Source organism: Saccopteryx leptura, chromosome 2 (genome assembly GCF_036850995.1).
Source record: "Saccopteryx leptura isolate mSacLep1 chromosome 2, mSacLep1_pri_phased_curated, whole genome shotgun sequence".
NCBI lineage: Eukaryota > Metazoa > Chordata > Mammalia > Chiroptera > Emballonuridae > Saccopteryx > Saccopteryx leptura.
Genome location: NC_089504.1, coordinates 306,637,124 through 306,655,143, shown reverse-complemented (window position 1 = coordinate 306,655,143; position 18,020 = coordinate 306,637,124). Strand labels below are relative to the sequence as shown.

General features: G+C 39.9%; 1 protein-coding gene across 7 annotated transcripts in view; it reads right to left on the bottom strand.

Moving 5' to 3' along the window:
- Window positions 1-18,020, bottom strand: part of NRF1 (nuclear respiratory factor 1) — a 139,105-nt gene that overhangs the window by 69,252 nt on the left and 51,833 nt on the right. For 4 of the 7 annotated variants that reach the window (XM_066362682.1, XM_066362684.1, XM_066362677.1 and 1 more), the window contains exons 2-4: window positions 14,888-15,119; window positions 5,974-6,088; window positions 3,201-3,327 (exon numbers count right to left, since the gene is read on the bottom strand). In XM_066362682.1, coding sequence (XP_066218779.1) covers window positions 3,201-3,327; window positions 5,974-6,088; window positions 14,888-15,110 — 465 coding nt within the window. In that variant the 5' untranslated portion in view covers window positions 15,111-15,119. The remainder of the gene's footprint in view (window positions 1-3,200; window positions 3,328-5,973; window positions 6,089-14,887; window positions 15,120-18,020) is intronic. The other 3 variants (XM_066362679.1, XM_066362681.1, XM_066362680.1) reach the window with 1 other exon arrangement.

Genomic DNA, 18,020 nt, shown 5'->3' with positions numbered 1-18,020 from the left:
AAGGAACAGTCTGGATCTTAAAGGTTTAACAGAAGTCACCGAAAATAATCAGGGCGTGAGAAATAGAGTTTAATTATTTTTTAAGTTTGTACATGTTTATTGTTCTAGTGAGGTTTAGCTATGTTTTGGTTATCTGATTTTCTTACAAAATTATCCACTTAGTTGAGGTTTTTAATTTGTAAGGCCAGAATTAATCCACAGTACTTCCTTATAAATTCAATCTACTCTTATCTCTAATTACAACTCTTACTTCATTTTTAAGATTGTACATTTGTTTTTTTCTCCCCTTTTCTCAATTACCATGCTAGAAGTTTTTCAATTTCATTGGACTTTTCAGAGAACCATTCCTTGAATATAACAATTCTATTTTTTCTGTTTATAACCTTATTAATTTCTCCCATGTTTACTTATACTGATTTTTCTTAGACTTAATTCCCTTTCCAGCTTTTTATATAGATGAGGTTTATTTCTTTTTCATCTTTCTTATATATAGAAAGAAATTAAATTAATGAATATTCCTTTGAGTACCAGTTTAGGTCATAACTTTTAAGTTTTTGTTTTAGTTTGTGATTGTTGTTTCTAAATAGTCTGCAAATTTTTCCTTTAATAAGTATTTTAAAATTTCTGCCTGACCAAATGGTGGCGCAGTGGATAGAGCATTGGACTGGGACACGGAGGACCCAGGTTTGAAACCCTAATGTCACTGGCTTGAGTGTGAGCTCATCCAGCTTGAGCACTGGCTCACCAGCTTGAGTGAGGGGTCACCGGCTTGAGCGAGGGGTTGCTGGTTTGAACATGGGATCATGGTCGCTGGCTTCAGCAAGGGGTCACTCACTCTGCTGTAGCCCAGCCCCCAGGTCAAGTCACATATGAGAAAGTAATCACTGAACAACTAAGGAGCTGCAAGGAAGAATTGATGCTTCTTATCTCTCTCCCTTCCTGTCTGTCTATCCCTCTCTCTGACTCTCTCTCTGTAAAAAAAAAAAATTTTTAATTTCTGTATGGGTGAAAATCTTTTCCTGACAATCTTTTGACATTAAGTTCTAACTTTTCCTGACCTGCGGTGGCGCAGTGGGTAAAGCATCAACCTAGAATACTGAGGTCGCCAGTTCAAAACCCTGGACTTGCCTGGTCAAGGCACATATGGGAGTTAATGCTTCCTGCTCCTCCCCTCTTCTCTCTTTCTCTCTCCTAAAATAAATAAAAATCTAAAAAAAAATTAATTAAAAAAAAAGATTTGAAAAAAAAAGTTCTAAATTTTTTGTACTATGGTCAGAAATATGGCCTGTGGAATTTCTACATTTTACAATTAATCTCCTTTGGGACTTACTAATAACATATGGTCAATTCTTATAACCCATATCCATTCATGTAATTTTCCAAATATGGTATATTCTCCCCTTGGTAAGGTATTAATGCTAGTATAGCTATCCTTTATATTAACTTTATTAGCCCTATTATTCAAGTCTTTATATTCTTATTCATATTTTTCTTCCTTGATGTGACAAAGATATTAATGTTTATTTTATTGATTTGAGAAAGAGAGAAAGGAACATCAATCTGTTTCTGTGTGTGCCCTGACTGGGGATCAAACCAGCAACCTCTGCATGTCTGATCTATCTATGCTCACCAACCAAGTAATCCCAGCCAGGGCTTAAGATATTAAAATATACTACCATCTCTGTGGTTTCTTTCTATTTTCTTCTTACATTTCTAACTTTCTGATGGATATGCTTTGCTTTAATGTTACCTGAGGCATAAAAGGTTCATTATAAATTTATATTGCTTATCAATACTAAATGACCTCTGGCTCTCAGTTCATACTCATTTATATTGAGAATCTGGCTTTGTTTGATATTGACACTGTGGTCCATGATTTATTTTTGAAGGCATTTGTCTGACATACCTTTTTACTTTCAACATTTTTAACAGCTTTACTGAGATAGAATTCCCATACCATATATATCAGTTTCCTGTGGCTTAAAACAACAGAAATTCATTCTCTTAGCTTTACTGGGTTAAAGTCAAGGTTGTTGGCAGGGCTGGTCTTCCTGGAAACTCTAGGAAAGAATACATTTTCTTGTCTTGTGTAGCTGCTATCTAGCTTGTATTCCTTGGCTCCTGATCCCTTCTTGCATCCAACCTCTTGTTTCAACTAACACATCTTCTATATCTTTATCAATCTCTTTGTCTTCCTCTTATATAGACACTGTAATAGGCTTAGGACCTACCTGGATAATTCAGGGCAGTTCCCTCCACCCCAAGATCCTTGATTTATTCATGCTGCAAAGTCTTCTTTGCCATATAAGGTTCTAGGGGTTCGACCTAGAGATCTTTGGGGGCATTACTATTCAGCCTGTCACACCATTTATTTCACCAATTTAAAGTATACACTTCAATCTTTTAGTATATTTGTAGATTGTACAAGCACCATCATAATCTATGTTGAGAAAATTTTCATCCTCCCTAAAAGAAACTCCATGCCTTGGCTAGATGGTTCAGTGGATGAAGCATTGTCCCAGTGATCAAGGTCAAGGGTTCGATCCCTGGTGAGAGCACAGGTGTGGAGAAGCAATCAATGAGTATACAACTAAATGGAACTAAGTGGGACAATGAGTTGATGCTTCTCTCTCTCCTTCTCTTCCTCTCTCTTATCTGTACCCTCTCTCTCCCATACCTCCTCCTCCTCTCTCTCTCTCTCTCTCCTTTTCTCTTCTTTCCCCTCTCTACCAGTGGAAAAAATTTTTTTTAAATTAACTATATTTAAAAATTAAAGAAGTGTTAAGTCAAATCTTTGATTAAATGTCAGAGATTTTAAATATCCAACTAGAATATCAGTGATGAATAAAATGCTCCCAGCTTTTGCTTCATAAAGTTTCTATCTTGGAATTATCTACCATCTTGTTTCTGAGATAAATCAGCATTTTTCTTACAAAATCCTGCATTGGTTTCTCAACAAACACAACTCTATTTTTATCCATTGCTCTGGGGAGGCAAAATACCTTGTTACAGGAAGTAGAAACAGGACTGATCATTTTTATTTTCATCTGCTAAAGGAGTTTGAAAACCCCACTCCCCAGTCCCACCCTGAACAACAGGAGGATAGAAATAATAAGTATTATGCTACACAGAAGACCAAAAGAATGGGAGCACCCCACAAAAAGCGAAGGGTGTCAGAGAACACAGCTCAGTTCTCTTACCACATTTTCCAAAGGTGCTGCACCGAATACTTTAAAGACAGGGTTGGGTTTGGAGGGTGAGATACAGAGGACAATAGCTTGCTGTCCCACTCGGGTCGTATATTCATCTAATGTGGCTCGAAGTTTCCTGAATCAGAGAATGAAAAGAGAATAAAATCAGTTTAAAAGAAAAATTACAGTGACTGACATAGACACAACACTTACTTTGATTTCAGACGATTTATTCTGATTAATTTTCTCTTTCAAAAGACTGGTAAGTCATGCCAATTCAAATGAAGCGAAGACAACATATCTGAAATAAAGCTTTCCATCTTTCTCCAAAAGCATGCAGTGTTGTGTCTATGTCCCTTACTTCTATAAAAACACATTCTAATTCCTCCTGCCTGTACTATCATTAAAGGAAATTAGGAGAACTACCCACCCAATGGTATGTAACCTCTCTATTTGCTGAAAGCTACTGTTGAGTACTTTTCAAGTTTACTCTTCTTATGTTTATATTCTAGACTGTATTTTCCAGCCTTTGTCACATATCATTCACATGGGCTGGCACCCCTTTTGAAATCAACATTCCAATAAACACTAGAAAATTTGGATAGAGTATGTAAAACACTAAGAAAAAAACTTCAAGAACATTGCATTTTTCATCATATATAAACATGTTATGCAACCTATCGAAATGATCTAAGTCCTCCATGTACCACACCTACATACTAATCTTTCTTGGCCACCTACAAATTCCTTTTTTTTTCTGTATTTTTCTGAAGCTGGAAACGGGGAGAGACAGTCAGACAGACTCCCGCATGCGCCCGACCGGGATCCACCTGGCACGCCCACCAGGGGCGATGCTCTGCCCCTCGGGGCGTCGCTCTGTCGCGACCAGAGCCACTCTAGCGCCTGGGGCAGAGGCCAAGGAGCCATCCCCAGCGCCCGGGCCATCTTTGCTCCAATGGAGCCTCGGCTGCGGGAGAGGAAGAGAGAGACAGAGAGGGAGGAGAGGGGGAGGGGTGGAGAAGCAAGATGGGCACTTCTCCTGTGTGCCCTGGCTGGGAATCGAACCCGGGAACCCTTGCACGCCAGGCCGACGCTCTACCACTGAGCCAACCGGCCAGGGCAACCACCTACAAATTCTTCAGAAGAAATCAAAATGAGCAAAAGACAACATACCAAACAAGATATCTAGCAGCATTACCTGAAGGAATGGTCTGTCCCCGACTTCTCCCCTTCCATTCTCTCTTGAAGACACTCTAAGCCTTTCATCCTTACCACTCTTCTGAAATATCCTGTCAAGTTCAATCACAGCCTCCAAGCTGCTAAATCTAAAGGTCTATCTGCATTTTATTCAACCTGTCAGCAGCATTTGACAGAGCTGACCACGTGCCATCTTTCTTGAAACACTTTCTGCACTCGGTTTCCAGGACACCACTCTCCGGGCTTTCCTCCTGATGTTCTGGTTGCTTTGCGAGTTCCTTTCACCTCTCCAACCTCTAAAGGGCGAGTGTGTCAGGCCCAAGTCCACATTCACTCCCTAGATGCTCTCTTTGTCTCATAATTTTATTTCTTTACTTATTTTTCTTCTTTTTTCTTCAGACTCATAGTTTTAAACACTACCTATATTGCTTATGTCTCCTGCTAGGGTCTCTCTTTTGAATTCCACTCATATATCCACTGCTTATTCTGTATTTCTACTTAATGGTTAAGAGGTACCATGAACTTTATCTCACTCCCAGACTGGTCGGCCCCCCCTTCCAAAAAGTATTATCTCAAGTCTTCCAATAATCAGACCAAAAACCTTGAGATCACCCTTTAGTCCTTTATTCCCTCTCACATCCCACATCTAGTCCAGCAGCTGGAGCTGACTTTTGAAATACAACCAGAATGCAACCACCTCTTACCACCTTTACTGCTGCAACATTGGTTTTAAGACATTATCATTTCTGGCCTGGATTACTATATTAACCTCCTACATGGTCTCCCTGTTTCCTTTCTTACACTCCCAGAGTCTACTGTCATACAGTAGCCTGAGTGCTCCTCTTAAAACAGAAGTCAGATCATATCCTTGCTTTGGTCAAAAGCCTTCTCTGACTTCCCACCTCTCTCAGAGTAAGAGTCAAAGCCCCTGTATTGGACCAAGAGACCCCATGATGTGGTTCCCCGCTACTACAAACCAAATCTTTCCGTCTCTCTCTAGCTATTCCTCAGACATGACTACCATGCTCCTTCCCACTTCAGAGTCCTTGCTCTTGCTAGTCCCTATCTCCCTAGGGGAAAAGCTCTTCCCTAGACATGAATGTGGTTGCCTTTTAACTTACTTCAGGTCTCTGTTCAAAGGCTGTCTTATCAGAGAGGAATTCCCGGGCCATCCTAAGAAACAGAGAAACGACTGTATCTCCCTAACCTTTCTGTTTGCCTTAATCCACTTCATTTCCTTCCACAGCACGTCTCATCATCTGACATATTACATATTTATTTTCTATTCCCTTCACTAGAAGATAAGCTTTTTAATGGAATTTGGTTCAATCACTATTATATTCCCAAAGCCTAGAACAATGCCTTGCATATAGCAGGCATACAGATTTTCTCTGAATTAATTAATGTGATATTATACATCTGTTCATATTTCTAGTTGCATTTATTTTTTTTTATAAGAGTACTTTTAAGTCTAATTCTGTCATCCAGGAATTTAACTTGGCATCCTGAGTGAACCTAATCATGTAGATTCTAACTGTGGCATCCAACCACGAAACAGTAACAGTGTGGATAAAGGTGCCCTCACCGAAGCAGACGCGTCTGCTGTCTCTTCCGGATAGATGGGTTGGACTCAAACACATGAGGCCGTTTCCGTTTCTTTCCTGTTGCCACAGCAGCGGCGGCAGCCATTCCCACAGGACCTGAAACAATGTGTGTGCTCAGGTTAGGCAGAGCCTGTTAACTGTACAAGGCAGAACACAATTAAACGTACAAAAAAGGCAGAAGTCATTTTCAATATGTTATCAATAAATATAAAATGTTCCTGCTATTATCAACATATTTCCACTATTGTTCAACATGAGTCATATTTTACTTTACCAATAAAACTTCAAAATGACTCTTGTATGAAAGTGAATGACAAGCCTCCCATCACACACAAGCTTGAATTTTATGTTTTTTGTTTTGCAATCACGCTCATACTGTTAAAGAAATGTTCTCAGAGGTGTGAGATGAAATTGTAGCATCAAAAGGAAACTTTCCAGAATAAAAATTACAGATTTCAAATTTAATTTCCATCCCTGTCCCCCTCTTTCCATTACTACAAGATAAGAACTAAATTAAGGAAATCAGAAATAATCACTTATGCTTGGAATGTCAACAACAACAATACCCATAGGAGGAGTGTCTGGATGGGTATCATCTTTATTAGAAAATGTGTTCTTGTACATCAGAAAATTGTGCCCCAAATGGAGTTGTTGACCACAAAGTCAAGTTATGAAAACAACCTGGCAGGAAAGAGATGAAACCTGTCCCACTCAAGGGAAAGAAATGTTAATAAAAGTTCATCTGCCTTGGCCCTAGCTGCTTGGCTCAGTGGTAGAGCATCGGCCCAGTGTGTGGAAGTTCCAGGTTCGATTCTGGCCAGGGCACACAGGAGAAGCGCCCATCTGCTTCTCCACCCTTCCCCTTTTCCTTTCTCTCTATCTCTCTCTTCCCCTCCTGCAGCCAACGCTCCATTGGAGCAAAGTTGGCCCGGGTGCTGAGGATGGCTCCATGGCCTCTGCCTCAGGCGCTGGAATGGCTCCAGTTGCAACGGAGCAATGTTCAGATGGGCAGAGCATCACCCCCTGGTGGGCACGCCAGGTGGATCCCGGTTGGGCACATGTGGGAGTCTGTCTCTCTGTCTCCCCCTTTCTCACTTCAGAAAAATACAAAAAAAAAAAAAAGTTCATCTGCCTTGCCCTGGGACTAATGACTGAAGTTAAAGCACGTAGGCTGTAAGGAACTATTGGAATCTCTGATTCATGGAACCTCAACATATCAAAGACATTCCTTTAAAAAACAAACAAAAACGAAAAAACACACAATCCGCCTTTATCCTTATTTGTGAATCCCATAAAAAGCTTAATTGAAAATTAAGTTTAATCGTTCACATTTACACTGGCTACTGTGAATACTGCTGCAATGAACATGAGGGTGCAAATAACTCCATAAGTTCCAGGTTTCAATTCTTTTGAATAAATGTCTAGAGGCAAAACTGCTAGATCATATGGCAATTCAATTTTTCATTTTTTGAGGAAACTTCATACTTTTTAAAAAAACTGAATTTATTGGGGTGACACTGGTTAACCAAGTTACACAGGTCTCAGGTGCACAATCCTACAATACATTTTCTGTACACTGTATTGTGTGAGCTCCAGTCTTTGTCCATCGCCATTTATCCCCCCACACCCTCCTCCACCTGCCCGTTCCTCATTATGTTTTCCATAGAGGTTGTACCATTTAATATTCTCAGTAACAGCACACAAGGGTTCCGATTTTTCTACATTGTCACTAATAGTTATCTTTTCCTTATTATCACCATCCTAACAAATGTGAAGTGATATCTCATTGTGGTTTTGACTTGCATTTCCCTGATGATTAGTGATAGCGAACGTTTTTCATATACCTATTGGCCATTTGTATGTCTTATTTTTTTTTTAAGAAAGCAGTTTCATTCCTAATTTTCAGTTCCCCTACAGTTTACAAATACACCTTTATTCTTATGATATGCATTTGCAACTAGCAAAGCAGTTGAATTAACATCAATAAAGATGGGGAGATAACACCCACTGTTTCTCTATATAGACTATGTTTTAAATGTCACTTTTAAAAACAATAGCAAGTAGACTATATAATAGGTGTGGGCAAAACAGCAATTAAGTAACTCTCTTGAAAACAAAATGTATAAAAAACAGTGCATATTATCAACATTTACATGCTTCACATCAAAATGATGACATTCTAAAATGTATTCCTTTTACAAGAGAAATTTATCAATATAAAAATTCAGAATAGTTTACCTCAGTGGAAGAAGGGAAAAAAATAGGATTAGAAAAAGCAGCTAACCACTACCCTACTCTCTCCATTTACCTTACTTCATTATTTTCTCCAGAGCACTCAGTGCTTTCTGAAAACATTTTATTCTATTATATACACCCTGCACCCACCACTAGTCTGTAAACACCTTTAGAAGCAAGCCTTTGACTGTCATATTCATAGATCTACATATGGTATTATAGAGTATACAGTAAGTAATTGCTCAATAATTGTTAAATGATTTAATGGCAAATCATTTCTACCAGCTGGGCCTCAGTTTCCGTATCTGCCACATGAAAGGGGTAGATTAAAGTCCTTTCCTAATCTTAACATTAAGACAAAGCAGTATAGTAATACAGCAAAACTATGTCTCCAAAGTATCTTCCTTCATAGGAAAGAAGCTGACCTGGATTCACTATGTTAGGACGCCCTCTTCTGGGAAGTATAAACATTTCAAAAGTATATTTTACAAATATTTCATGTGTATTGCTACTAAGCCTCATCTTTAAATTCACAATTCCAGAAATATACACTAGAGAATAACTGATGGTAGCAAGGTCATTATCCATTACATCTCACTCCTTCCACTTCAACACAGCACATACTAAAAAGAGGGAATATTTTGGCCATTCCTGATAACTGATTTCCTGTCCAGTTTTTCCTAAATATCTTTTAAGATCGGTGATACAGTGTTAGATCCAGCCAGGCACAGTTTACATGGAATCATCTACATAATGCTAAATATACCATGTGAATAACAAAGAGAATGGTACAAAATATAGCCCAGCTTTTAAGTCACTTTGTGGCCCAGAAAAATCTTAAAACCTTAAATTGGATTAATATGATCCAGGATGGCTGGTGCCCTCAGCATCTGGTAGACACAAACAAAAATCCTCTCTAGATGATAATAAAATCATTCTAGACTCCAAATTACTTCTCTCTCTCTCTCTCTCTTTTTTACTTTAATTTTTATTTTTCAATTACAGTTGACATACAATGTCATATTAGTTTCAGGTATACAACCCAGTGATTAGACACTATATAATTAAGTGATCGTCCCAATAAATCCCGTACCCTTCTAACACCTTATATAGTTATTACTCAAATTACTTCTAAAAAATCATCTTCCAAACACAGCATTCAGCATTCATTCAAATGAACCAGTAAGTACATGAAGAGAAAAAGCAATATGAACAAGAAACAGCACTAACAACATATAACAGGAAAAGACCCAGAGGCACTTCAGGGAGTAAATTACCAAATGGATTATAAAATCGTAGTGCTTACATTACTCGTGGAGATTTTTAAAAAAAATTTTTTTTGGCCCTGGCCGGTTGGCTCAGTGGTAGAGCATCGGCCTGGCGTGCAGAAGTCCTGGGTTCAATTCCCGGCCAGGGCACACAGGAGAAGCGCCCATCTGCTTCTCCACCCCTCCCCCTCTCCTTCCTCTCTGTCTCTCTCTTCCCCTCCCGCAGCCGAGGCTCCATTGGAGCAAAGATGGCCCAGGCGCTGGGGATGGCTCCTTGGCCTCTGCCCCAGGCGCTAGAGTAGCTCTGGTCGCAACAGAGCGACACCCCAGAGGGGCAGAGCATTGCCCCCTGGTGGGCAGAGCATCGCCCCTGGTGGGCGTGCCGGGTGGATCCCAGTCCAGCGCATGCGGAAGTCTGTCTATCTCTCCCCGTTTCTAGCTTCAGAAAAATACAAAAAATACAAAAATAAAAAATAAATAAATTAATTTAAAAAATTCTTTTCTATTGCAATGTAAAACTGTAAAAGTTCAAATCTGGGAGGGAAAAAAACACTAAAAATTGAAAACCAGAACTTCCAGGTGAGATGACAGCAGCAGTAAACGTGGTGCTCGCCTCCTCCCATAACCACATCAGAATGAGACCTAAACTACAGAACCACCATCATTCAGAACTGCCTGAAATAGTGCTGAATGGAAGTCCTAGAACTAGGGAGTTAAAGAAGCCACATGGAGACTGGTGGGAGGGGCAGAAACATGAACAGGGCTAGTTCCACACCCTGTGACAGATAAAAATTGGGAGGACATCTGGGCTTCAGAGGTCCCCCCGAGAAGCAAGGAGTCCCAGTCCCACACCGGGCCTCCCCTTTCAGAGTTCTGGTGCTAGGAGGAGAAGTCCCCATAATTTCCCTGTAAAACCCAGCGGGGATTGAGGCTCAGGGAAGATTAAGGCTGCTGGAGTCCCAGGCAGTTCCTCTTAAAGGGCCCACACACAGACTTACTCAGACTCACTCTCTGAGATCTAGTGCTGAGCAGCAGCTTGAAAGGCACCAGAAACATATAGGAAGAATGGAATTGCCAGTTATCACGGTGAGAGCTGTAGGGGCAGCTTTCTTTCAGACAGAAGTGCAAGCAGAGGTCATTGTCCTATTACCCCAACAGAGCTGACAGGTGGGCTCCCTTATCTGAGTCTCTATCAACCTGGGAAAAGCTGTGAGCCCAGCCCTGGTGATTCCCTGACCTGCTCCACCCAACTTTTAGGCCCACCCAAATTGTTTCCAGTGGCTTTTCCATACGAATGGCCTGTTTTGGCTCATGCTTCAGATTTTCCTAAAATCTTTCAAATAAGGAGCACCTGGCCTCAGCATGCCCCATACCTCTAACTAGGTGTTCCCAGCCCCAACACTAGTAGCAGCTGGCCTTGGTTCATAGCTTGGTCTGGCCTCAGTACCTCCAAGCCCAGCATACATAGCAGCCATCTGCATATCACTTTGTAGCTCGTGCCAGATTGCCTGGACAGAACATAGGTGGCGGCCGACCTTGGCCTACACCTCCAGAGGTCCCAGAGCCAGTACACTCAGTGGACAGCTTCAGATCATGTTGAAGCATCACCAACCAACCACTTCCAGAAGTGACACACTCAAGGGGTGGATGCAGTGGGCACCAGAGCCATGGTGAAGTATGTCCTGCTCTATGGGGTGGGCCCCTGCACAGCTGACCCTCCAGGGTAGTGATCAGTCTGGGGGTAAATCAATCCCATTGACATGCTGATAGCAATCACATGGGGGGCACTCCTCAAGTGCCCAACTGGGGTGGTTGGGAAGACTGTGCCACTGAACCCTATAGAACATCTACTACATGGGGCCACTCCACCAAGCCTGGGAGACAGCAGCTCTACTAAATACATAGAAACAAACATAGGAAGGCTGACAAAATCAGGAGACAAAGAAACATGTCCCAAACCAAAGAACAGAACAAAACTTCAGAAAAAGAACTAAACAAAATAGAGGCAAACAATCTACTAGATGCAGAGTTCAAAACATGGGCTATAAGGATGTTCAATGAACTCAGTGAGAACCTCAACAGCATAAAATAGGACCAGTCAGAAACTAAGGATACACTAACTGAACTGAAAAATAGTTTATAGGGAATCATATCAGTGATTTGGAATATGAGGAAGCAAAATGTACTCAATCAAAACAGCAAAATGAAAAAAGAATCCAAAAAAAAAAAATGAAGATAACGTAAGGAGCCTTTGGGACTTCAAGCACACCAACATTCACATCATGGAGGTGATGGAAGGAGACGAGAGAGAACAAAAAATTGAAAACCTATTTGAAAAAAGGACAGAAAACTTACCTAACTTGGTGAAGAAAATAAACATACAAGCACAGAGTTCCATACAAGATGAACCCAAAGAGGCCCACATCAAGACACATCATAATTAAAAAGTCAAGCGTTAAAGACAAAAAAAGAATCTTAAAAGCAGCAACTAATAAATCTAAAAAGCATTTGTTACCTATAAGGGAGCTTCCCATAAGACTGTTAGCTGATTTCTCAACAGAAACTTTGCAGGCCAGAAAAGTGTGGCAAGAAATATTCAAAGTGATGAAAAGTAAGGACCTATAACCAAGATTACCCAGCCTAGTTATCATTTAGAATTGAAGGACAGCTAAAGAATTTACAGACAATAAAGAGCTAAAGGAGTTTTATCACCACCAAACCAATATTATATGAAATGCTAAAGGGTCTTCTTTAAAAAAAAATTATCAACAATATAAACAATAAAATGGTAATAAAGATATATCCATTAACAATTGAATCTAAAAAACAAATAAATGGCCTGACCAGGTAGTGGCACAGTGGATAGAGTGTTGGCCTGGGATGCTAAGGACCCAGGTTCGAAACCCCAAGGTCACAGGCTTGAGCACAGGGTCGCTGGCTTGAGCATGGGATCATAGACATGACCACTCCACGGTCACTGGCTTGAGCTCAAAGGTCGCTGGCTCGAGCAAGGGGTCACTAGGACTGCTGTAGCCCCCAGGTCAAGGCACATATGAGAAAGCAGTCAATGAACAACCAAGGAGCTGCAACAAAGAATTGATGCTTCTCATCTCTCCCTTCCTGTCTGTCTGTCCCTATTCTGTCCCTTTCTCTGTCTCTCTCTCTGTCTCTGTCACAAAAATAAATTTTTTTTAAGTATATATAACTTCCAAATGAATAAGAAAAAAAAAAGTTTCAACCACTCCAAAGGGAAACATGAAGGAAAAGCAAACACAGAACAAGTGAGATAAAGAGAAAGCAGAGAGTAAACATGGTTAAATTCAAATTTCATATGAAAAATAATATAATAATTAATAAATAAGAATATAAGCATAAAGTCCTGGCCAGATAGCTTGGCTGGTTAGAGTACCACCCTGAAATGCAAAGATTGCCAGTTCAATCCCCAGTCAGGGCATATATAGAAACAAATTGAGCCTGACCAGGCAGTGGCACAGTGGATAGAGCGTCGGACTGGGATGTGGAGGACCCAGGTTCGAGACCTCGAGGTTGCCAGCTTGAGCGCAGGCTCATCTGGCTTGAGCAAAAAGCTCTCCAGCTTGGACCCAAGGTCACTGGCTCAAGCAAGGGATTACTCGGTCTGCTGAAGGCCCACGGTCAAGGCACATATGAGAAAGCAATCAATGAACAACTAAAGTGCCACAACGAAAAACTGATGATTGATGCTTCTCATCTCTCTCCGTTCCTGTCTGTCTGTCCCTATCCATCCCTCTCTCTGACTCTCTCTCTCTGTCTCTGTAAAAAAAAAAAAAAAAAAAGAAACAAATTATGTTACTCTCCCTCCCTTTTTTTTTTTTTTTTTAATACTACTGTAATTAGCAGTAATACTTTTTTTTTTTTTTTTTCTGAAGCTGGAAACGGGGAGAGACAGTCAGACAGACTCCCGCATGCGCCCGACCGGGATCCACCCGGCACGCCCACCAGGGGCGATGCTCTGCCCACCAGGGGGCGATGCTCTGCCCCTCCGGGGCGTCGCTCTTTTGCGACCAGAGCCACTCTAGCGCCTGGGGCAGAGGCCAAGGAGCCATCCCCAGCGCCCAGGCCATCTTTGCTCCAATGGAGCCTTGGCTGCGGAAGGGGAAGAGAGAGACAGAGAGGAAGGAGGGGATGGGGGTGGAGAAGCAAATGGGCGCCTCTCCTGTGTGCCCTGGCCGGGAATCGAACCCGGGTCCCCCGCACGCCAGGCCGACGCTCTACCGCTGAGCCAACCGGCCAGGGCCACCTCCCTTTTTTTTTAAATTAAAAAAAAAAAGGAGAAGCCTGACCAGGTGGTGGTGCAGTGGATAGAGCATTGGCCTGGGACACTGAAGACCCAGGTTCGAAACCCCGAGGTCAATGGCTTGAGCACGGGCTCACCAGCTTGAGCACAGAGTCTCTAGCTTGAGCATAGGATCATAGACACGACCCCAAGGTCGCTGGCTTGAACCCAAAGGTTGCTGGCTTGAACAAGAGGGCACTCACTCTGCTGTAGCCCCTGGTCAAGACACATATGAGAAAGAAATCAATGAACAACTGAGGTGGAGCAATAAAAAAAAAAAAATGATGCTTCTCATCTCTTTCCTTTCCTGTCTGTTTGTTTCTCGCTCTCTAAAAATAAGTAAATAAAAGGAATATAAGAATCAACTCTGCGTTTCACATACTCACAACTTTAACTCTACTTTTCCCCCACCCTGTACATTAGAGAACTTTCACTTCACTTATTTTAGTTTCTAGTTTCTAAATTCCTACTTGTTTTTTATAGTTTCCTTTCTTTTGCTAAAAATAACTATATTTTTATACATGGCCATGCTATCTGTCTTTAAATACATTTTTAACAGCTGTTTTTAAGTTTTTGTATGCTAAATCCAATTTCCTGAGTCTTTTGATATCAATTTATATTGATGATTTCTCTCTTGACTTTGAATAATATTTTACTGTTGCTTTGCATGTCTAGCAATTGTTTATTGCATGCTACACATGCTGGTTGATATACAGAGTGGGTGAAAATAGGTTTACAGCTGTTTGTATGAAAAATAATACAATTAACAAATAATACAAGAATAAACTATGTTTCACGTACTCACAACTGTAAACCTAGTTTTGCCAACCGCTGTATACCAGTGATTACATTTAATGTAAATGGACTAAATGCCTCAGTTCAAGGTCAAAAGATCGTTAGAATAGATAAAAAAACAAACAAGTCATATCACTAATAGTATAAGATTTTAGGACCTAAGTCTCAGTATAACACAGGCACTAGTTGAAAATCCAAGGCTTCCTAGACTCTTCCAGATATTGTGAAGGGTACCAGCATTAAACAAACAAACAAAAAGGCTTCCAATGCAAACAGCATTACCTGCAGCAGCCAGATGGGCTGTTACCTCATCCGCTGCTGTGGAGTTGAGTATGTCTGAGTCATCGTAAGAGGTGTCCTCCGGAGAAGAAGGCGAGTCTTCATCGGCACTCAGCATACTGTGTTCAGTATAGGTAGCCACATGGACCTGCTGTACTTGCTGGGCCACTGCGTGGGCTTCTATGGTAGCCATGTGTTCAGTTTGGGTCACTCCGTGTTCCTCCATGAAGATCTACTGTCAGAAAAAGGCAAAGAACAGGATTCAGTGTGTAAAGTAACACAAGGCTTAAACTAAAAGATATTTTTCTCAAGAACAATGTCCGTATTTCATTACCTACCTCACTACACCAAGTCACAGGAAATGAAAAGTACCATTTAAATATGACCCAAAAATGGTAGTGTTTTCCTTATTGATGAAAATTCACTGTGCTCATTTTATACCTCAGGTCACAATACAATAAATACCATTTATGTTAAATATAACAGTAAAATACATTTAAATATAATAATTAAAAAGATACTTAAAAGATCCCCCAGTGACTTGGCATTTGACACTACAGATATAAAAACACTTAGTAAGGAAATGATATACTTCACATTTTCTTTGTATTTTATTGACAAATGGGAATTAAACTCCAGCCCCAACTGCAATTATTCAAATTATTTCTTCTGCATATAAAATTGTGTTTCTTGTAAACCCTAACATCATGCAGTACTGTACAAAGTGGTAAGATAAAGATCTGCTCTTCTACTGCACTATAATCTGTTCCCTCTTCCCCCAACAACTATAGAGAAGTGCATCATCTTTTTAAAAGTTTTTTGAAGCATACATACATATATATATGATTTAAAATAAAAATGATTTATATTACATGTATTATTCAATAGTTAGGCATTTTCATATTATCTGGATATCTGATATGTCAAAACATACAGACCTACCAAACCTTTCTAAATAGCTGAATACTTCATTGTATAAATGTGCCCAAATTTGCAACCAATCACTGCTGTTTCCAATTTTTTGCTATTATAAACATCAGTGCAGTAAACATAACTGTATATAAAATTTTGCATATTAGTTCCTCAAAAAACTTAAATTACCATATGACCCAGCAATTTAACTTCTGGGTCTACACCCAGAATTGAAAGCCGAGTCTCAAAGGGCTATTAATACTACACACCCATGTTCACAGCAGCAGTACTCACAATAGCCAAAAGGTTAAGCAACCCAACTATTCACTGATGGATGAATGGGTATACAACATACAAATATTATATATATACAATGCAATATTATTATTCAACCTTAAAAAGGAATAAATGCAAACTAAAAATAGAAAGAAACTTCAACTTGATTTAAAAAAATATACAGATAACAACAAACTTAATGGTAAGAAACTACAGTAGTCCCACCTTAATCTGTGAAGGATACATCCCAAGACCCCCACGGGATACCTGAAACCTCAGGTAGTACCGAACCTTATATACTATCATATAATTATGTATATATAATTTACAAATTAGACACAGTAAGAAATTAATAATAATAATGTAGAAAAATTACAATAACAGACTATAAGAAGTTACATGAATATGGTCTCTCCCTGAAAATATCTTATTGGATGGAAATGGCGCCGTGAGCAGCGCGTCCGACAGATCTCCCCAAAATCACAACAAATTTATCAACTAGAAACAGAAAAATTTATCCTCGGAGCATTCCGGAGTTCCACACAAACTGAAAGCGAAAGGACTGTTATCACTTGAATCTGAGAGACAAGGGTGTGGAGGAAGCTAACTACCGCAGGGATGTTCATTCAAGCCGCGGAGGGAGTGTGCCTGTGTGCTATCAACAAGACCACCCTCAGATGCCAATAAGAAAGAGGAAATCGAATATTATGGATACAAAAGAAAGAGAGGTAACACAAATAGATGTGGAAAAATCTATGGAGAAAAGACTTAACATATTGGAAGCCTTGGAGCTAAATGACAGAGAATTTAAAATAGAAATCTTAAAAATACTCAGAGATATACAAGAAAACACAGAAAGGCAATTTAGGGAGATCAGAAAACAACTCAATGAACACAAAGAATATATTACCAAGGAAATTGAAACTATAAAAACAAATCAAACAGAAATGAAAAACTCAATTCACGAGCTGAAAAACGAGGTAACAAGCTTAGCTAACAGAACAGCCCAGATAGAAGATAGGATTAGTGAAATAGAAGACAAACAACTTGAGGCACAACAGAGAGAAGAAGAAAGAGACTCAAAAATAATAAAAAACGAGAAAGCCCTACAGGAATTGTCTGACTCCATCAGAAAGAATAACATAAGAATAATAGGTATATCAGAGGGAGAAGAGAAAGAAAATGGAATGGAGAATATACTCAAACAAATAATAGTCGAGAACTTCCCAAGCCTGTGGAAAGAACTAAAGCCTCAAATTCAAGAAGCAAACAGAACACCGAGTTTTCTTAACCCCAACAAACCCACTCCAAGGCACATCATAATAAAGATGACACAAACCAATGACAAAGAAAAAATTCTCAAGGCAGCCAGGGAAAAGAAGAGTACAACATATAAAGGAAGGCCTATTAGATTATCATCAGATTTCTCAGCAGAAACTCTACAAGCTAGAAGAGAGTGGACCCCAATATTTAAAGCCCTGAAAGAGAAGAACTTTCAGCCAAGAATACTATACCCATCAAAGCTATCCTTCAAGTATGAGGGAGATATAAAAACATTCACAAATACAGAAAAGATGAGAGAATTTATCAGCAGAAAGCCCCCACTCCAGGAAATACTAAAGGGGGTTTTCCAACCAGATTCAAAGAACAAAAGAAAACAACACCACAAGTAACAGCTCCACCAAGAACACAATAAAACCAAACTTAAACTGTGACAACAAAGGAAAAAAAGGGGGGAGAGGATGGAGATTAACAGTAGCAAAGGACGATGAAGTGCAGAAATACTCATAAGATAGGGTACTACAATGAATATGGTAGGTACCCTTTTCATTACTTAATGGTAACCACCCTTGAAAAAACCACCACAAAAACACTTGACTTAAAAAAGGTAGCAACAGAGGAAAGAAGTATGGAACACAAACAAACAAAAACAAATGATAGAAAAACA